The 21,410-nt window shown below is 46.5% G+C and overlaps 1 protein-coding gene across 4 annotated transcripts; it reads right to left on the bottom strand.

The window, feature by feature from the left end:
* Window positions 1-586: 586 nt before the first annotated feature.
* On the bottom strand, window positions 587-4,790 carry LOC119274882. Of its 4 annotated transcripts, XM_037555627.1 has the most exons (6): window positions 4,211-4,790; window positions 4,085-4,113; window positions 3,910-3,984; window positions 2,442-2,496; window positions 1,553-1,731; window positions 587-939 (listed from the first exon to the last, which is right to left on the bottom strand). In XM_037555627.1, exons 1-5 carry the CDS (start codon window positions 4,498-4,500, stop codon window positions 1,716-1,718), a joined length of 465 nt encoding a protein of 154 aa, XP_037411524.1. In that variant the 5' UTR covers window positions 4,501-4,790; the 3' UTR covers window positions 587-939; window positions 1,553-1,715. The 4 variants fall into 4 exon arrangements, with proteins under 4 accessions (XP_037411524.1, XP_037411522.1, XP_037411525.1 ...); XM_037555625.1 differs by having other exon boundaries at window positions 1,553-2,496; XM_037555628.1 differs by lacking the exon at window positions 2,442-2,496 and having other exon boundaries at window positions 4,211-4,789.
* Window positions 4,791-21,410: the final 16,620 nt, after the last annotated feature.

Here is a 21,410-nt window from a genome sequence, read left to right on the forward strand (position 1 = left end):
CAAGAAATATGTCAAGTTGTGACCTTGACTATTGGTCACCGAAAGGTCATTGATTTTCATTTGCGACCTTTTTGTGACCAAAAACAGAAGGTCAAAAGCTGGCAGTCGTAAACTAAAATTAATGACCTTCTCTCTAAGAAGGTCGTAGACGTTTACGACCAAAACAGAAGGTCGTTGAACCCATGACCTTTTGTTTTGGTCACTGGCTGTCTGCCCAGGCCACGTCGGATCCGACGTGGCAATCTGACGTGGCAAAATTGTGACCTACTGAAAAGGTCATTGATAACATTCAACCCGGTCCGAGTAGGTGCCTATATGGGCCGAGCCCATTAATTCAGCCCATTTATTATTATTATTTTCTGTCAATTTTTAGTCAATTTCATGGGCCTAGCCCAACATTACAACATTTTTTTTATTGTTGGGCCATGGCCATTTTGTCCAAACAATTTTATTTTCCTTTTTTTAAATGGGTCCACTAGTCAAATGGGTCCCAATCATATAATAGTTTAACTCATGTTAACTAGAAGTAACCTTCACAAGACAGCCTCAAATGAACCATCAAGTCAACTCATGTTAACAGCTAATAGCAGCAAGTGTAAGTATTAGTTTAACTCATGTTAACTAACAATAACCTTCACAAGACAACCTCAAACGAACCATCAAGTCAACTCATCATACATCACATTTACAGCTAACAGCAGCAATACATCATACATCACAGAGAACGGTTCACAGAAACCGACAAACTAAACTAGAGGCACATCATAAGCTCACAAGCATGGCTGCCGCAGCAGTTTGTTTTGCCAGTAAAGACAGCGACTTTCTTCCTCAACCAGACAGCAGCTCAGCTCACATCCTCTACCTCACAGGAGGCGCGCCACCTCGTCTCCTTCAACAGGGGGATCACCACCACGTCCACCAGCAGCCTGCATGAATGTTCTGGCAAGTCCAAGTGTTAGTGACTATACATACAGCTATTGACTAATGCTTGTTTCCAAACAGAAAAATCATCCAAAAACCAAGTACTGCACAACTAAGAGATCCTTTTCTTCCAAGGGAAATTAACAAGCCAAACGATACAACATAGTTATTTTGTTCATTTTCATTTTATTACTGCATAAATATAGATGCTAGCTAGATGATGGTCACAATTTAGAATTTGTCTCGTCGGCACATGGCAGTAGTACTCAAGAGTATTTTCAGTAGTAGAATCATAGTGATTCAAATTTTGTTAGCACACTCTTCTATAGCATCCCCTAATATTTCTATATATAGCACCCCATGATCACATATGCATGTATGTATGAAGCAAAACATGAAAAGAGCAACATCTAATTAACTTGATTGCCTTGCAGATGACACAAAAGATGAAGAGCACTTGGACAGAAGCTACTATACTTGTGGCTGTAATTAACCTAATGTAATCTAATGGGAACAACATCACTATTCACAAGCAAGCACCCATACTCTTGAATTCAGTATACAGTTGCCAACTGAAATAAGTTCAGTTGAAAGCAGAGCGGAGAACAAGAAGGATCAGCAAAGAGCTCACCATGGCTGTCATGTGGCCGATGTTGAAGAGGCAGCATGTTCGTCGAAGCAAGATCAGCAGCACCAGCGGACGGGCCACTCCTTGTCCTGGATCTTTGCCTTGACATTGTCAATTCTGTCGGAGGACTCGACCTCAAGTGTGATGGTCTTCCCGGTGAGAGTCTTCACAAAGATCTACATCTGAATAGTTGAAGATAGCAAGAAAACAGGACAAGTCATGCATATATGAACAAATCAAGAAGGAAACAAGACAAGAACAGAAATAATATAAATCTTGCAAGTTGCAGCAGATCCGCATAGTTGGAAATTGCAAACAAAGCAAAATAAATCAACATCGTAGAGGCGTATACAAATAGATCTACAAAGTCATGAAGCAATGTGAAGTGGAAGATGGCAAGAAAACAGGACAAGTCATGCATATAGTGGAAGATCAGCAAATAGTATGTATTGAACTAAGTTGAATTAGAGGACTAATATGGTTGTTTTGTTAACAGATACTCAAGAAATACTTGAACAAGAAAAGATACAAAATAACTAGTTGTCCAGTAGAACTCCTACTACTACTTGTTTATATACCCAAGTGTCTCGATAGTGCATATTTTGTTTGTGAAACCTATAAGGTCTCAAAATGTTAGTTAGAGCTCTATGCAGAATACTTTGGAGGAAAACTGTGCAAATGCTCAAGAACTGGTACTTGTTGTACCAGGAATAGGTACTTGCATACTGAAGTTTTCATAAGAACAAATAATTGAAGCGATTATTCATGAACATGCGCATTAAAGAAACAACAACATAAAATTTTCAGTAGCACTTGTCATTGGAATTCAGAAGCATTTATCACACAAATTCAAAACTAGAGGTAAGTGATGAGGCTGCAACGGAATAGTGACCTCCTGCCAGCTCTCAAGTGGAAGATGATCCATAGACAAGCAAAGTGCCAAGATTCTGGAAGAACAAAAAAATCAGTATAATTAATTAGATTCTGCTGCTAAGTGTCAAGTCTCAAGGAGGCCACCACACGGGAGCAGTCCTGAGAAGGAACAAAAAAAATATCAGTAACATGGTTTGGTTTACTATGCTAACCAAGTATCTCATATAACTGAGTATACTTCTATGTAAACTAAGCTCTTGTTTGACAAGTCGTCCTAGCACCTGCTATGATAGAAAATCAAGGAATTTGTGCAAACGCCACATAGCGCTGTTGCAACTTCTTACTACCATATTTAAAATCCAATGAGTTATTAATCAAAACTAAACCATTTAATCGAAGAAAAGTGGAAACATTAATTAAAGTAGCCTGCGTGGTTATTAGACAAATTACAGTCACCTACTTCATTAAGGAAATTATTGTTCTGCTCCGAATAGTATGCGCTTTAGAATTCCTATTTCCAAATATCTTTGCCAGCGTACTAATCACCCATTAGTGCAATAGGTACTCGCTGGTCCAGATTTTGCCTTGGATTAAAGGTGATATAAGGAGGAAGATATAAGGAGGAAATATTGCACAGGCACATGACAGTAGATGACTTAATAAGGTAGTACTAAAACGACGCCCGTAGACAGACAGATGTAAAAATGTCTGCCACATTCCGCGCAGGTTAAAACTAGTCGCGGCAAGGACCCGGTCAAGGTCGTACACTGACAGCAAGTTGTTCTTGGTATGAAAGTATACTATTGATGCGCGTATCAGTGCCCAAATTTTCGTAGAGTAATCGCCACTTGCGTGCTCAATCATGCGTACATACCACGCATTCAGTGCAAATGTCAATGATATCTGTACATGCAAAGAAGAGCAAATAAGATTGTTGAACAACACCCATTAAACAGAGCAGCAAAAAAACAAAGCCCGGTCTTATTTCACCATCACGGCATTTTCAGTAGAGCCAGCGGCTGCTTCCAGCCATGCTTTTCACCGGTGTCCAAATCAACTGAGGTTTAGACTAATCGCCAGGTGATAATGGCACTACGTACAGTTGTACTGTCAGCAATAGTATACCAAAACAGAGGAGAAGACGCATTGACTAGAGTACCTGTACTGTCAGTTGGTAGTTAACTAACCAAGCCATGCTACCTGCTGCCATTAGCAGCCCCATCTAGCCATCATGATCGATCATTTGGTAGTGGGCACCTATTACATATTTGGAATTGCCCCTGCAAGCATTATCACAAACACCTACCAGGCAAAATACCTTCCACGTGTGAAGTACACGCACTGGGAAAATCACGCGGCAACTACTGCTTGTCAACAAGCAGCCATCGTTGCATACATCCTCACAACATCCAGTTACTAAAGCAGGCGCTCATCCGACACTGGAATCGGGAAAACAAAAATTGAACTAAGGTCTCTGCGGCTAGCACCTTGTCCATGTCGAAGCTGGTGTGGCGGCAGCACGACGGCCAGGTCCCTGTCATTGTAGTCCGGCCACAGCCCGTCTGTTCCATCAGCAGAAATCCAACCACACCAGTCAGGAATTCACATAGACCAGGAACCGAGAAAACACAAAATTAAGCATGATGTTCACCGTACACTTACAGATCATGAAAGTGTGGAGTGCCTCCGACCTGCAACGAGGAACACAGAGGACAAACAGTGTGAGCACATGTCCGCAGGAGGGGAGAATCAAATCGAATCAAATCTCCAGAGCGACAGAAACCCCACCCCATCTGACCCGAACGAGAGCCCCTGCACGCGCGATGAGGCCATGGTGGGGAGAGAGGAGAATAGGAGGCGGAGCTCGTTCCGGCAGCAGCCGTTGACGGCGTAGCCGTGGCAGGTGGAGGAGCAGATGGTGGCCGGCCACTGCGGCGCCAGCGCGAAGTAGTCAAACTCGCCTGCTCCTTACCCACCGCGGGCGGGGCCACGGATGCCCGGGTGAGGCCCGTGCCGAACAGACCGGCGGCAACCAGCGCCCAGACCATCAGCAGGCATGTCGCCGTTGTCGTCACCATTGCCTCCGCCCGACGCGGTGTCTCCTTCTCGACGTCGGCAAGGGGTGGAGGGACGGAACCCTAGCGCGTCAGCCGACCTGCTTGACTCGATCTGGGGCATAGGGTGGGGAGAGATGGTGAGGAGAGGGAGGGACGAGGTCGGCTGCGGTGGTGAGGAGGATGGCGATGTCGGCGGTGGGTGGGAACAGAGGGGAGAGGACTGGATCGGGAGGTGGCGGCGGCGGCGAGGAGATGGGGGCGAGGGAGGAGGGGTGCGATGGGGGAAGGGGTCGATGGGATCTGATCTAGGGTTTGGGTAGCGGGTGGGGGTATCTCTTTTTCATTTTTTTTCTTTTTCTGCAGATAGATGGATGGATGGATGTGGGATGGAGAGATGGATGGATGGATGGATGGCCGCCATGTCATCAATCCGTGGGAAGAGTTGTGATTGGTTTAAAAAAACAGTGATATAAAATAGTTTCCAAGTACTAAAAATAGAGGGATTTTGTGAAGCAGTCATCAGAAATATTTTGCAAAAGGGCACCACACAAATTTTCACTAGAGTTAGATCGCATTTTATGGATGAGGACCAATTTGTATGCATTTCCGATATTTCTAGCTATTTTTCATCATTTTCCGAGTGCCCAAAATGAGTTTTTTTGAAGGACCTACAATATATTTGTTGGAAAATTGGACCAAATCAATTTTCTAAAATAATAGGGCATATTTAATGCACAATTGACCAAATGGTTGGGTGTCAAAAGTTTTGATCCACCTCTGGTGAAAAAGACAAATTTCTGCCGATTCAGTTGGAAGCGGGTCAAATTTGAACTGTAGCTACCTCGTAGTTTGCTCTTTATTTTTTCCAAAAATCATTTCTAGGTACATAAGTATCTATTTAATCAGAGAAACACCAAAAAAATTCCAAGATTCAACGACTAGCTAGGAATGGTCATTCCCGCCGTTTTGACCGCATTTTGAAACGAGCATAAAAAATTAAAAAAAATTAAAAATTGGAAAACCTTCGCATTGCATCATTATATGTGACCAAGTTACCAGGAAAAATTATAAACTTGTAATACGGTAATTATTTTTAAAAAGTGTTCATGGAAACGAGCTATCGAATGTGAAGATTCATGGCTTTCAAGCCAAATGATCAATCTTATGGCCACATTTATGACATAGTTTGTTCAAATGATATCATATTGTGCACAACAGTGCACATTGGAATGACAAACAATGTTGCCTAAGGAAGTTTTCATTTTCTTTGGACAAAAAATTCATTTTACATTTTTTGAGTGCCCAAAATGAGTTTTTTTGTGAAGGACCTACCAAATATTTGTTGCAAAATTGTACCAAATAACTTTTCTAAAATACTAGGACATATTTAATGCACAATTGACCAAATGGTTGCGTTTCAAAAGCTTTTATTCACCTTTCATGAAAAAGACAAATTTCTGCCGATTCAGCTGGAAGCGGGTCAAATTTGAACTGCGGCTGCCTCATAGTTTGCTCTTAATTTTTTTCAAAAATCATTTATAGGTACATAAGTATCTATTTAATCAGAGAAATACAATTTTTTCAAGATTCAACCACTAGCTAGGAACGGTCAAGCCCGCTGTTTTGACCGCATTTTGAAACGGGCATAAAAAATTCAAAAAAAACTCAAAAAATTGGAAAACCTTCGCATTGTGTCATTGTATGTGACCAAGTTTCCAGGAAAAATAATAAACTTGTAATACGGAAATTATTTTTAAAAAGTGTTCTCAGAAATGAGCTATCATGCGTGAAGATTCATGGCTTTCAAGCCAAATGATCAATCTTATGGCCACATTCATGTCATAGTTTGTTCAAATAATCTCATATTGTGCACAAGGGTGCATCTTGGAATGGCAACCAATGTTTCCTAAGGAAGTTTTCATTTTCTTTGCACAGAAAATTCATTTTCCATTTTCCGAGTGCGTGAAATGAGTTTTTTTATGAAGGACCTACCATATATTTTTTGCAAAATTGGACCAAATCAATTTTATAAAATACTAGGCCATATTTAATGCACAATTGACAAAATTGTTGGGTGTCAAAAGTTTTGATCCACCTCTGGTGAAAAAGACAAATTCCCGCCGATTCAGTTGGAAGCGGGTCAAATTTGAACTGCGGCTGCCTTATAGTTTGCTATTTATTTTTTCCAAAAATAATTTCTAGTTACATAAGTACCTATTAAATCATAAATACATGGTTTGGTGGCGATACGTCGAGGTTTGGACGGTGGCTGAGGGCCCCAACTCTAGAGCGCGTAGACTCGCATGCCCGCCGCATGGTCACCGCATGACCGTGGCGTTGCCATGTGTTTTGGGCTGCCTAGGCATGTCTAGTGGGTTGGGCACTCCCCAGGTAGGTGCTAGGAAGAAAATCACAACATAAGATTCTCACGAGGAGACCGATCGATGCTCAAACATGAATAAGCAGCCAAGTGTTTGATTAGCGGTACGGGAAATGCACATGGCTAATGGGTGTGAGTTTTTGCTGGGGATGATCAATTACTAAGAAGACTGTCTTCACAAACTTCCAGCTCAAAAGGAGGAGCCTAGGTGGCACTTGCTTTGCAAAGTACCACACTGGACATAAATACGAATGTTGAAGCCGGGCTCAAAATAATGAATGAATTGAGCTGGCATTTGGTGGAGGATGGTTATTTGGGTAGAGGAAGGCATTGTAGAAAATGGATACCATTTGGACATGCCAAAGTGGTACTTCCTTCACAAAGTGTTTTTCTGAACAAAATAGGAAAATGAATATTTTTGAATTATTTTTGAACTATGCAAGGAGGTTTTTTTTACATATTTGACGAAGATATGACCCAAATAATTTATGAGATTTTTTTGGGAATTTTGGGAATGACAGAAATATAGGTTGCTTCACAACCTAGGGCAAAAACTGCCACATGGACATGACACATAGGCAAAACTGATGAGGTGACGCCTAGTCATAGCAAGCCACCACAATTTACAAGGTTATGACCATCTATATTGGTCATGATCAGCTAGAAATATGGCAGCGGACCTATGCTATCTGCTTTATGACCATTTCGTGTAAGGACATTACGACCTTCTGACCAAAATGGTCGTTATTATTTAGGGTTTGGAGCCCCCCGAACAGCTTTTGACCAATTGGTCTGAAATGGTCATAGATCTATGACCAATTCTTCCAGGGTCACTGACAGAAGGTCACTAGTTGACATATTTGTTGTAGTGGCCCGGACATCCGGCCCGTCACCCGGACATCCGGCATTCCCTGTCTGTGAACAGTGTAAGGGTCGTGGCCCGCGTACCCCCTTCGCCCCTAGACTATATATACTCCATCTCCACCTAAGTTTTAAGGTTAGCATTGTGATAGCTCATTTGAGATAGAGCATTGCTCATCCGTACCGGATCTACTCCTCGTGAGGGAATGCACCTCTTCGGAGAAGATCCATCCGGATTCAAGGCCTCCATCCGGAGAAGACAATCAAGAGACCTCCTCACGGAGAAGAACGATTACTCTTGTATCGTCCCTTGTTGACTTTGGATCTCGTGTTACTTTGTGCCTCGATGATCTAGCACTTGTGTGATCAATTTCGTGTCGGTTGAGTGTTTCTCTTGTTTTCCCCTCGTGATTTCCCTCGTGTTCTTCCACGCGTTCTTCGTGTTCCCCGTAGCGATCCTCTCCAAACGTGAAAGATTGGCCCCTAGGGTTCCGCCGTACATCACCTTGGTATCATGAGCCACGTTGATCACGTTTTTGGAGCCCCTACCCCGTGTTTTCTAGCTTGATTTTGTTGTTTTCGTCCTAAATCCGAAAATTCCCCACCAAAAAATAGCCCCAATTTTTTTTGTGAGTAATTGGTGTGATGAAGTTTTGTTGGATTTGATCCACGGATCTGCTTTGCATCGAGTGGATCTAGCTTTTCCCCATCTCTCCTGCGATTTCCATCCACCAATTCATCCGAATTTTGCACCGGAGTTGCCCTTTTTCCCGTGGAGTTCATAGTGTTCGTCCCCGATCTAGGAGCCCGGACATCCGCCCGTGTCCACCAGACATCCGGCGTCCGGACATCCGGCCACTGGCCCGGACATCCGGCCCCTGACAGCAGTGGTGGAGCTAGCATTTGACACCTGGGTGGTCCACCCCTTTTTTATAAGCAATATGAGATGTTAACATTCTAATTAATTATCAATATCACAAAGAAACATATCAATATAGTCTTACGAACACACTGAACTTCCCAATTAAATCTCAGTTTTTCATAAAGAAGGCTACATAGTAAATCCTACATGGACCATACATACCTTGAGAAGTCCAAAAAGACTATGTTTCTGGCCATCCTTTGCATTGATCAATTCTAGCCTACGTTGTTGGTTCTTGAGTTTGCACTTCAATCACAACCGGCATACACAAAAGTTCTCCGGTTTGCTCTTCGACCACATCCGGCATATTCTCCGCTTTCTTCTTCTTCCCTATCTTAATAGCTTCTTTCTGGAAAAGAGAAGAAAAAAATTCTCCGACTCTCTTCATTCTTCAACAATTCTGTAATAAAAATTACGTTCTATCAATACACAAGTAAATTGAGGCATTATATGCAAAATGAAAGTCAGTAAGTAACCGAGGCAGATATAATAGTTGGCTTCATTCAAGCCAACGATAATGAAAGTAACTGAGGCAGAATTCAAGCCTCTCTGGCTTCATTCAAGCCAACTATAAATTTGCATCATTTCTGCATATAGAACAATTTAAGCAAAGTACACAAAATTATGTATGTGTTCATGTATAGAAAATTGGGGCAAAAAAGCAAACCTAAGTATGAAATCGAGGCATTTGAGATCCCTAATCGGTCATCACTTGTAACCAGGGGGCGGCCATGCTGGGGCTTTGTAGGGGGGTGGCCGGACCGACAGGAAGCCGGGAAGGAGAGGCACCGAGGCGGGACATCAGGACAGCGGGAGCGCAACCGCACGCAGGAAAGGGCAGGGCGTGGCCGGACCGGGCGGGCGGCTGGGTGGTAAGTCGGGAAGGGGAGACGGCCAGGCGGGAGCCTCCTGGGCGGCTGGGCTCCTGTCTCCGGCCGGCGACGCCGCGATGGCGAGGCGGCTGCCCGGCTGGGTGTCAGGGTCGGGCAGAGGAGCTACTTTTTTTAAAACAAAAGAGGAGCTGCTGTGCGAGGGGACAAGGGTTCTGGTCATGCTCGATGTGCACATTTTTTTGAGGGGACGAGGGTTCTGGTCGTGCTCGATGTGCACATTGGACATGTTGTGGCTCTGTTCGTCCCTGGATACATTAGTGGGCCACATTTTTCTCTCTGGCCCAATTAGATATATAGATATATAAGCAAATTCAAAATCCCAGGGTGGGCCGCGGCCCACCCTGGCCACCCTCTACATCCACCCCTGCCTGGCAGCAGCAACTCCATCCCCCGCGCCCATTTCCGCCTAGTTTCGCCTAATTTTGCCTCGGTGCCCACGCTTACTTCCACATACCACCACCGCTTTCCACAAGCACCACCACCGCTCACCGCTACCTCCTATGACGATTTTGACACGTTTTAGTCTTTGAAATTTTGGGTTGTGGTTCCCGTGTCCTATTGTGTTTCGGCTATATAGGTACGGTTCGACGTCACCATCACCACTGCTCATCTCCATCGACTACTCATCATCGCCAAGGACGGTAACTTCGACGACATCTTTGTCATACCTTGCAATTGCATTGATACCCACATGGCCTTACTTTTGTGTAACTTACCCATCGAGACTAGCCATTGAGTATTGCCGGCAACATGACTTGTGCACATTAGTGATCATACTTCATAGAATACATACCATACCATCGTGGTGCATATCTTGGCATCAACTTTTGTGTCACAAAGTTGTCATAGCATACACAATTGCTATCTTGGTTCGTGAAGTTTTTCATGAGAAAAGAGCTCACAAGTGAAAGAGCCAACCAAGCTTTTAAGCAAAGAGGAAAGATAAGCAAAGAGCTTATAAGCAAGAACCATAGCATCATACTACATTAAGATTGTCATATCCGATCATCTTGGATCATATCACCGAAATACCATACATATAGCATACTTGGGATAGAGGTCGTTGCATTTTTGCCTAGTAGGTTGTGCACAAGTTCTGTATCCGCCTATTGTGCAATCGTGCTAGCGTCTCTCGTGTATTGTGCAACAAGAGCATTTTCGTGGATTCCACATTTTGGCTCACTATTGGTTTGCACAATCCCACTTATCTATTTGCGTGTGTGTTTCTGTGTACCACTACTTGCTTGGTCTACTTGTTGCATTTGCAAATTTGTGAATCTTTTCCAACATTATTGAAGCTCACTTACAATTGCATCAAATTTTGTGCCACCATCCTAACCAAGCTCCACCATAAGCTTTTACTTGTGTAGGTGTGAGAACCAACAAGAATTGGTACCAATAGTGCTATTTCATTGTCTGCATTTGAGTGCACTTGATTCATCTTCAACATCGGTCAAGGTACAATTGGTATAAGTTCTTCTCCTTCTACCACTCACATTTTTGCTTGGAATGATGGATAGGCGAAGTACTTCTACCAACCCACTCTTCATCGAGCAAGACGACGACATGTCATACGTCACCAAGAGCCACCTCTTTGGTGCACAACGAGTGTTGCATCAAGAGCAACAAGCTATGACCGACCGTATCGACAACCTCGCCACCGACTTGCGACTCTCCGAGCAACGTACCAAGGACTACTTCGACAACAATCTCGACGCTCACAAGCAAGAGAATGATGCAAAGGATGGACGAAATCCGCGCCTTATTGGTGAACCGTCCTCCTTCTACTTCTTCATACTCAAGACGAAGCCGCTCAAGTCGACACTCCGACGACACCTTCTCCGGCTCAAGTGAAAGGACATGTGGTGCCCCCATGTGTGGTTTTGGTAATTGATGACAATCTCTATGGACTAATGGTTGCGTTGAGTTATATTTGAAGGGTTTGTCCATAGGCTTTTCTTGGAGTCCACTTGTCGGTCTCAAGGAGAGTTTGTGATGACCAAGGTGCTATTAAGGAATTATCCAAAGATTGGTCATATGAGTGTTGAGCTTATAGCAAGCATGTCTTGAAGAAGAAGAGTGTGTGATCATTCATGTTTACCTTCAAGCCATCATCCAAATGAAGAGAGTTGGAAAGATTCAAGGTTGATCAAGACTAAGTCAAAGAGTGAATCAAGTTGATCAACACACAAAGCATAGTAGATGCACCGAGAGGGATCAAGCGATCCCATGGTATGGTAAGCATTGTCAATTACGCTTTGTGTACTAACCCATGGTCTTCGTGAGAGTTCTTTGTGGGGTTAGGTTGCGGTGTGCAAGTTCAAGTAGGATCATCACAAAGAGATCATATGCTTGAAGCTTGTCATCCATTGTGGTGGCAATGGACTTGCGAAGATGTGTCGAAGAGTGGCTCACCCATAGTGGAGTATGGGGGAGCAATCTACTAGTCTTTACCGAGCCAACGCATTCAAGAAAGGTGGTCCAGCTTGAGGGAGTCAGGATCGTCTTCATCCAGCTCAAGTGGACCATGAGCAAGGCAATGGTTTTCCCTTGATAGATTTTCTATTTTACCGGTCTCATGGTGGTAGTTGGGAGACCGGGTTTTAGGATCGATTGCCGTACTATCAAGGGGGGGCTCTCGATGAGTAACTTGATTGTATCATTCGTAGAGAGCTCAATCCATTGCATCCTTGCATCATATTTATTGGTTCTTGTTTGGTTCTTCTCCTTGTGATATTTGGAGCTTATGGTCATTTTCTTGACAAGCTCGAGTTCATCGAAAACGGAGTTCACATGCATCTTCTATGATGTTTTCGATGTTGGATGTTCTGCCGGTTCTTCTCTGTTGGAGGTTTCTCTCATCTTTGTTTTGATGCTACTCGTTGTCTTGTTTCAAACAAGCTTGAGTTTGCTCAATTCGGAGCTCATATGAAGAAGTTATGGCAGTTCTGTTTTTCTCCCTGCGGTAGTACCGCGGTGGCACGGGTAGTACCGCTTGTAGCGTCAAGCGGTAGTACCGCTCCAGTACCGCTCTACTACCGCCTCGATTTTGGGTCTGCTCTTTTCGTGTCGGGTTTAGCAGTAGTTGCACAGCAGTAAGGCGCGGTAGTACCGCTCCGGTCGGGTGGTAGTACCGCTACTGCATTACTGCCACCGTTCTCTGCTCTGCCCTGCCTCATTTGGTCCCGTGTTCTGCTTCTCCAGCGGTAGTACCGCTGGGGTGAGCGGTAGTACCGCTTATAAGCGGTACTACCTCCCCTAGGTTCATGTTTTATTGCTCCTTTTTCCTGCTTCTACCGCCTGAGCGGTAGTACCGCTCATGGAGCGGTAGTACCGCTCGTGTGCGGGCTGAGCACATAACGGTTGGATTTCCCCCTCCTTTATAAGGGGGTCTTCTTCCCCAATGAACCTTATCCTTTGAGCTCGTGTTCTTCCCCCATTGTTAACCTTCTTCGAGCTTGCTAACTCTCAATCCCTCCATGGATTCTTGCTAGTTTTTGAGGGAAAAGAGAGAGGAGATCTAGATCAACATTTCCACCAATCACTCTCTCCTCTATGTGAGGGGAACCCCTTGGATCTAGATCTTGGAGTTGTTGGTGTTCTCCTTCTTGCTCTTCCTCTCATGTTCCTCCCTAGCATTAGTTGCTTCGGTGGGATTTGAGAGAGAAGGACTTGGGCACTCCATGTGCCCTTGCCATTGCATTTGGTGCATCGGTTTGAGTTCTCCATGTGATACGTGGAAGTTACAAGTTGAGAAGCTTATTTCTCTTGGGTGCTTGGTACCCTTGAGCTTGTTACTCTTGGGTGTTTGAACACCCTAGAGCTTGTTCCTCTTAGGTACCTTGGCACCCTAGACGGTTGGTGTTGTTCGGAGCTCAATCATTATGGTGTAAAGCTCCGGGCAAGCGTCGGGGTCTCCAATTAGGTTGTGGAGATCGCCCCGAGCAATTTGATGGGTACCGGTGACCGCCCCCAAGGGTTGCCCAAGTGTACGGGTTCGGTGGCCGCCCCCAAGGGTCGCCATTTGTACGGGTTTGGTGACCGCCCTCAAGGGTCCCTTAGTGGAATCACGACATGTTGCATTGTGCGAGGGCGTGAGGAGATTACGGCGGCCCTAGTGGCTTCTTGGGGAGCATTGTGCCTCCACACCGCTCCAAACGGAGATTAGCATCCGCAAGGGTGTGAACTTGGGGATACATCATCGTCTCCGCGTGCCTCGGTTATATCTTATCCGAGCCCTTTACTTATGCACTTTACTTTGTGATAGCCATATTGTTCTTTATCATATATCTTGCTATCACATAGTTGCTTATCTTGCTTAGCATAAGTTGTTGGTGCACATAGGTGAGCCTACTTGTTTTAGGTTTTGTGCTTGACAAATTAACCGCTAGGTTTATTCCGCATTTGTTCAAGCCTAAACCGTAATTTTTTTAAAGCGCCTATTCACCCCCCTCTAGGCGACATCCTCGATCTTTCATCAAGTACACCGACATTGAACACTCTTCGACGAGCCACGCGTCAAGACCGTCATGCATCTCGCAATCCTCTACATGACAAGCATTCACAAGAGCAAGTCGATGAGCAAGTACCTTGTCCTCAACCACACCAAGTTGCATTTGCCTTTGCCCAAGCTCAGGAACGACAATGTCTACGTCGCCAAGAGGAAGAACGAGCGCGTCTAAATCAAGAGGAACAAGACGCCAAGGCTCAACATCTTCAACAACAACAACGGGAAGCACAAGCTCTTGAGGCGCAACGTGCCCTTCAAGAATCAAGTCGAGCCATTGCCAACCGCAACCGAGATCGGCGCAATCAAGAGGAAGCACTTCGAGAAGAAATCCAAGAGCGGAACTACCAACCGCGCGTGAAATGTCAAGTTCCTCAAGCTCCTCCACAAGCTCGACAAGCTCCTCCTCAACCTCAAGTTCAACAATAGCAAGTTGATCATGGACTTACTACGCGCCAAGAGCAACATGACGATGATTATCCGCCACGTCAAGGGCGTCATCATCACTGTCGGTGTCAAAACCGGCGGATCTCGGGTAGGGGGTCCCGAACTGTGCGTCTAGGCGGATGGTAACAGGAGACAAGGGACACGATGTTTTTACCCAGGTTTGGGCCCTCTCAATGGAGGTAAAACCCTACTCCTGCTTGATTAATATTGATGATATGGGTAGTACAAGAGTAGATCTACCACGAGATCAGAGAGGCTAAACCCTAGAAGCTAGCCTATGGTATGATTGTTGTTCGTCCTACGGACTAAAACCCTCCGGTTTATATAGGCACTGAAGAGGGTTAGGGTTACACAGAGTCGGTTACAATGGTAGGAGATCTACATATCCGTATCGCCAAGCTTGCCTTCCACGCCAAGGAAAGTCCCATCCGGACACGGGACGAAGTCTTCAATCTTGTATCTTCATAGTCCAGGAGTCTGGCCAACGGTGATAGTTCGTCTATCCGGACACCCCCTAATCCGGGACTCCCTCAGTAGCCCCTGAACCAGGCTTCAATGACGACGAGTCCGGCGCGCATATTGTCTTCGGCATTGCAAGGCGGGTTCCTCCTCCGAATACTTCATAGAAGATTTTGAACACAAGGATAGTGTCCGGCTCTACAAGATAAGTTCCACATACCACCGTAGAGAGAATAATATTCACACAAATTCAATCTGCTGACGTATTTCGTGGCACGACATCACACCATGGCCAAGCCTTTATTCTAATCGTTTTTACTGTCCCACCTCAGTGCGTCTAGCGAGGCGGTTTCCTTGGCACGTCTTGTCAAGGCAGAGATCATGTCCCCTTATTCCGGGATTCTCATCAATACGGGCGTGGGTAACCCAATCGTGCCCGTTGGCACGTCTCCTTTATTGAAGGCGAGTCCCGAACGGTCACGGGGATGGCTCTTGGTATTCAACCTCTTTATAAAGAGACCAAGGCTCCAATCCTTTCTTTCAATCTCAATCGAATCCGCCCCTTGCATCGAGTTCCAACACCCAAAGCTCCAGATTTAGGCGCTTCGGACCTTTGATGATGCCCGGCTCCGACCTGCAAGGCCGGTGGATGCCTTCCTCCATTACGGAAGAAGATGTGCTAAAGCTAAGAGATGCCAGGTATCTAACCGGCGAAATTTCACATAGGCTGTCTGCCCAAGGGCAGGTTATTCCCACTCCCAAGCCTGGCGAAAGCGTGGTGTTCGCATCTCACTTTCTTCGGGGGCTAGGCTTCCCGACGGACCCCTTCGTGAGGGGGCTCATGTTTTATTACGGGTTGGAATTTCATGACTTGGATCCGGAGTCCATCCTCCACATCTCATCGTTCATTGTCGTATGCGAAGCCTTCCTCCGCATTACCCCTCATTTCGGATTGTGGCTCAAGACTTTCAAGGTGGAGCCGAAGATGATCAAGGGGCAGCAAGCAGAGTGCGGAGGGGCTGTTATAAGCAAGAATGCTGATGCTCCGTGGCCCGAGGGCTCTTTTCGAGAGGAGCTCGGCCTATGGCAACAAGAGTGGTTTTATATCACAGTTCCCAGGGGCACCAAATGGGTGGCGCCACCTGCCTTTCGCTCGGGTCCTCCATCGCGGCTGGCGTCATGGGTCAATAAAGGACTTGACTGGGGCCGTCCAAGGACGTGCCCTTGTTGCAGGGCCGCATTCAATACCTCCTAGAGAGAGAGATCACTTTGGTCGTAGTAGCACTGGTCATGCTGATTCGTCGCATCCTGCCCTACAAACGTCGCCCCCTCCGCCTGTGGGAATTTAACCCGGTGGGACCACGAGCTCTCCAACATTTTATGGGTGCGACGCCTGTGGAGATGTACAAGCTTCTCTTCGGATCACAAACAATGTGTCCGGACTTGACCGAGGACGCAGGTCTGAGCTGCAATCGCCCGGATACTCAAGTAAGTAGCCCTGTACCTGGACACGCTATCCCATATTTATCACGAATTTGCCTTTTAAAGGGTTGTTCCTTGAACATGAGTGGATAGCGAAAGCAAAGTTAATCAGGTGTCCGGCCCCCCTCCCTGAGACCATGCCGGATCCCGTGTTAACCAGGATGCTGGAGGTTGCGCCTTTGGAAGAAGGTGAAGGAGGGAACAAGGAAGCTACCGCCTCCGCGAAGGAGGCTGTCAGGAAAGGAGGGATCGAGAATCCCTCCATCCAAGGGAAGAAGAGGACCGCCTCTGAAGACCATGGTCTCAAAGCGGGGGTAAGAAATCTTCGTCAGAGGGTCCTGCGCCGAGAGATGCCTCGGCCGCATTATGCCCCCAAGGGGATCAGCCCTCCACCGAGACGTAAGTAAAAAGGGGAGTTTATTTTAAAATAAAGGACATCCCTGCCCTATTTCTGATGAAGATAACCGAAATTTTACCTTGTAGTTCGGATCTCAGCCCTTCTCAATAGAGCTCATCTTCGGGGGATCTTTGTCCGGAGATGATAGAGAGCGAAACGCCTCCCCCTGTCGTACCGTCTTGCGAGGCAGGCGACCCTCAGGTGTCATCGCGGACGGTTTCTCCGAGTCCGGCGGGGCCAGAAGGCAGTCGTATGTCCCATCAAAGCCCTTAGCGTCCGGCCTTCGAAAAAGGCCATCGGATGAGTCCGGCACCACCTGGTGTACGTTCTAAGGAGCTGAAGGATCTGCTTGGGCGAGCGTCTATCTCAGAAGATCACCGTGCGTTAATGGGTACGGTGATTGAAAGGATTTCATCCGCTGAGAGCGGATTGCATGAAGCCGTCAGAAGTTTACTGACAGGTTTTGAGGTACGCAAAATGAAGTACCCTCTGACAGTTCCGCATATAAAATGCGCCCTGTGTAGATAGTATCCCCTGAGGCTTGGTGTGTTGTCAAAAATGACAGCGCGCCGAGGATCATAATCCCAGGTATAATGTGTTGCCTTCCAATGTAGGTGGCGAAGGGTCCGATGGCTAGCGGGACTGATGAATTTGCCGAACTAAAGCGGCAACTTGACGTGGCTAATGCCGACATCGCGGTTGTCAATAAGCGACTTGACGAGTCACAAGGTATGCAATTTCTCCACGGATACATGGTAAGGGAGCTTGATGCCCGTGCCTTACAACATGTATGCTTGATGAAGATGGTGCCATTACCATGGAGAACCTTCGGGCAGAGCTCGCCCGAGCCAAGGAGCAGGCCCGAAAGAGTGATGCGGCTGCCTTAAAGGCGGCCGAAGAGCTAAAAGCCGAACAGGCTGCTCATTGCCAAAGCAAGAAGGAAATGGCCGAGATGGTCGTGAAGTTAAAGAATGCTGCCGACCGCTGCCAGCTTCTTGAAAAAGAAGGTCGAGTGGTGCAAGAGGACCTGAAGAAGGCCACTACTGAGGCCAAGGATGCTCGTTCTGTGATGAGAGCTATGAAGGAGGAGCTGCGTCAGGCCGGAGATATCGCGGCTGGAAAGCCCTTTTTGCTGCGGAGGAAATTCGTGGATCCTAAATATGCTTTGTTGGACCGGCTATGGAGTGTGGAGGATGCTTATCTGGACCTAGCGGCAAGTGCCACGGACGCGGCCGAACACTTCCGAGATCAAAAGGATCACGAGATGGAAAAGGTTTTTTGGTCGCAGTTCCATAATCCAGAGCGCCCACTTCCATTAACCGATCGCTTGGCCAAATGGGCGGAGCTGAATAGGTTATCCAGACTTTCCATGAAGGATGTCGTGAGTCTTTTGTGGCCGAAAAGGCCCGAGCCGAAGAGTTATTTTGGCTTGGTGCAGCAGTTCCTTGGCGGTGCCGCATATCAATGCAATGAGGAGGTCGGCATGCATAGAGGGTGCGCGGATGGCTCTTGCCCGTGTCAAGACATACTAGGCAGAGATGAAAGCCACCGATGTTGCATTCCAAGATTCGGACGGAAGCCGAGTACCCGTCGAGCACTATTTTCAGGAAGTTCTGTAGGGCGCTCATTTAATAGAGACGCAGTGCTCGAAGGATATCATGTTCGAATAACAAGTTTTATTGTGAAACAATGTATCAATGGAATATAAGAGCTTTTTATACTTGTGCCTTTCAAGAATTAAAATACCTCCTGTGCGGCCGCTAATGTATATGTATATATAACCTGAAAGATGGCAGTCTTCGGCTTCAGCCCCCACGCATATAATGCGCGGGTGTTTGCAAAAGGCACATTTTCACACTTGATCCAACGTCTTGGTCCTATAAAGGAGGTGGTAGCGCAGCAAACTAGGCAACCGGACTATAATGCTTTATCACTTTCACTTAGCCATAGGAGTTTGACAGTGGGGCTACGATATAGCCCCTAGGGGCACCGCGCTCACCCGAATTCGGGGCGCGTATGTGCCTGACTGAGAAACGGTCCTTCGTCAATGCAGAGGAATCCTATAGATTCCGGCGAGTCATCGAGTGGTTGACCAGTCTCACGCCATATCATGACATTCAGTTTTCGGCTTTCTCTACTGAGGTGCTCGCCTGGCCGAACCGGGGCACAATCGCAGTAGTTCTCCTGGTGCCGCCTTAGCCGATAGAGCGGAACGTAAGGCAGCAAAACACAGGAGCCGGGCAAACCCAACATTTGACCAAAGACATGATTCGGAGCTGATGCATATAAGGCCTAACTCGAGACGCTGAACACTCCCTAAGGTATTCGGTCTTTATGAAAACGGGCCGAACAACGCCCTTGGTAATAAGCCCCTGGTGTCCAGGTATGCGCAAAATTCTGACGTGGCCCATGCCAAAACGTCAGCCTCCTCCTTGGTTATAGCAAGAAACCAGGGGATGTGTATCAACAAGAGACACTAAAAAAGGTTTATGCATGGTCTTAATCTAAAGAGAATCCTTGTCACGGGTCCCTACTGCACGTCTGCGCCTGTGTCTCCGTTGTGCCGTATCCTGGACGGGTGTAGCACGGTGTTCATCTGTAAAAGAGAGGAACTTAGTTGAAAAAGATCGTGCGAAAATGTACGTTATATTAAATAAACAAATTACAATTCAAAGAATGAATAAAATTGAGCTTTATTGTCTCTTGTTGTACATGCGCGGAGCCCCTTGTGCGGAGGTATGCGGCTAGTAAGCCCTTGTATGTTTACGCCGGACTCGTCTAACCGTGTCCGGGGTCTGAACGACCTGTTTAGGTGCTTTGATTAGTGAAGCTTGTTTAGTGTGTGGCTGTCAAGGCAGTCACACAATCTTCCGCGCTTGAGGAACACTTGATATTTCCCTTTAAGGAGATGATGCCTCGCGGACCGGGCATTTTAAGTGTAAGGGATGCATAATGTGGTATTGTGTTAAAGCAGGAGAAAGCTTCGCGTCCCAGTAGTGCTTGGTAGCGACTTGTAAATGGGGCGAGGTGGAAGGTTAGCTTTTCGCGGCGGAAGTTGTCGGGTGAGCCGAACACAACTTCTAGCAGTAGAGAGCCCGTACAATGGGCATATGGGCCTGGCATTACCCCTTGAAAGGAAGTGCTGCTGTGGCGAATTTTGGTTGGGTCTATCCCCATTTTGCGGATTGTGTCCTGGTATAGCAGGTTTAGATCATTGCCGCCGTCCATTAGGACTTGTGTAAATTGGAGTCCGTCAATTATTGGATCTAATATTCCAGATACTTCTAGAGTAATCCTGATGGTCGAAGGTGATTGGTTTTAACAACCAGTTGCAGGACTCCTCTGGGATAGGCCGTATGGCGCGTACCTCTATGGGCACCGCTCTATTTTTCCCTTTTGTCACGTGAAGTGAGTGTACTGTTTTGACTTCTTGTGGGAAATTCTTTTGTTTTTCGGTGCTCTGCTTGTGGGGTTCGTCATCGTCCTCGCTTGGTGTGTCGAGCCCCTTGTGTTCGGCGTTGAGTTTGCCGGACTGCTTGAAGACCCAACAATCTCCGTGGGTATGGTTTGCAGGCTTCCCGGGAGTACTTTGGATTTCGCATATCTTGTCCAAGATTTTGTTTAAGTTGGATAGCTCGTCCCTGTTATCCTTAAGGGGCAGTTTTTTATGATTCTGCCGAGAGCTTTTGAATCCGGCGTTGACCGCCGTGCTCCTCGGGCTGTTTCCCTTGGTCTGGTGCTGGTCCTTGCTGCGTCGCAGTTTCCCGTTTCCATCCCTGACTTCGGATGTACTTGGGTTGCTGGTAATGCATCTTGCCAGCTAGCTATCCTCTCCCGCGCAAAAGCGGGTCATGAGGCTTGTTAATGCGGCCATTGTTCTTGGTTTTTCTTGGCCGAGGTGTCTGGCGAGCCATTCGTCTCAGACGTTGTGTTTGAAAGCTGCTAAGGCTTCGGCGTCTAGACAGTCAACTATTTGGTTCTTTTTAGTAAGGAATCTGTTCCAGAATTTTCGGGCTGACTCTCCGGGTTGTTGAGTTATGTGACTTAAATCGTCTGCATCCGAAGGTCGGACATAGGTCCCTTGAAAATTTGCCTGAAAAGCATCCTCAAGCTCTTCCCAACTTCCAATGGTGTTTTCGGGGAGGCTTTTGAGCCAACGCCGGGCTGGCCCTTTGAGCTTGAGGGGTAAGTATTTTATGGCGTGGAGGTCATCTCCTCTAGCCATGTGTATGTGGAGGATGTAATCCTCAATCCAGACTCCGGGGTCTGTTGTTCCGTCGCATGCCTCTATGTTTGCGGGCTTGAATCCCGCTGGAAATTCATAATCCAGAACCTCATCGGTGAAACATAGGGGGTGTGCGGCACCTCTATATTTAGGTGTACTGTAATATTCGGATGCTTGATGTGTTGCATTGCTTACTAGAGCTTGCTTTCTTGGCCCGTAGATAGATCTAACTGGGCCATCTTTTTTATGCGAATCCGTATGCAGATCGCGTGCCGGCTTGTGTGCGGCGCCGTTTGCCGCTCTATGTTTGCCATGGGGTCGTCTATCCGACCTGGTGGTCTCCTTGTTTTTTGATTGC

This window comes from Triticum dicoccoides, chromosome 3B, assembly GCF_002162155.2.
Source record: "Triticum dicoccoides isolate Atlit2015 ecotype Zavitan chromosome 3B, WEW_v2.0, whole genome shotgun sequence".
NCBI lineage: Eukaryota > Viridiplantae > Streptophyta > Magnoliopsida > Poales > Poaceae > Triticum > Triticum dicoccoides.

Bases quoted from the DNA above. Each gene is read 5' to 3' on its own strand.
- LOC119274882 (XM_037555625.1), bottom strand. From the start codon at position 4,500: ATGGTGACGACAACGGCGACATGCCTGCTGATGGTCTGGGCGCTGGTT. The intron at 4,114-4,210 runs GTGGGGTTTCTG...TCCTCGTTGCAG, and splicing joins TCTCGTTCGGGTCAGATGGG to GTCGGAGGCACTCCACACTT. The intron at 2,497-3,909 runs GTGCTAGCCGCA...TTGTTCTTCCAG, and splicing joins CCAGCTTCGACATGGACAAG to AATCTTGGCACTTTGCTTGT.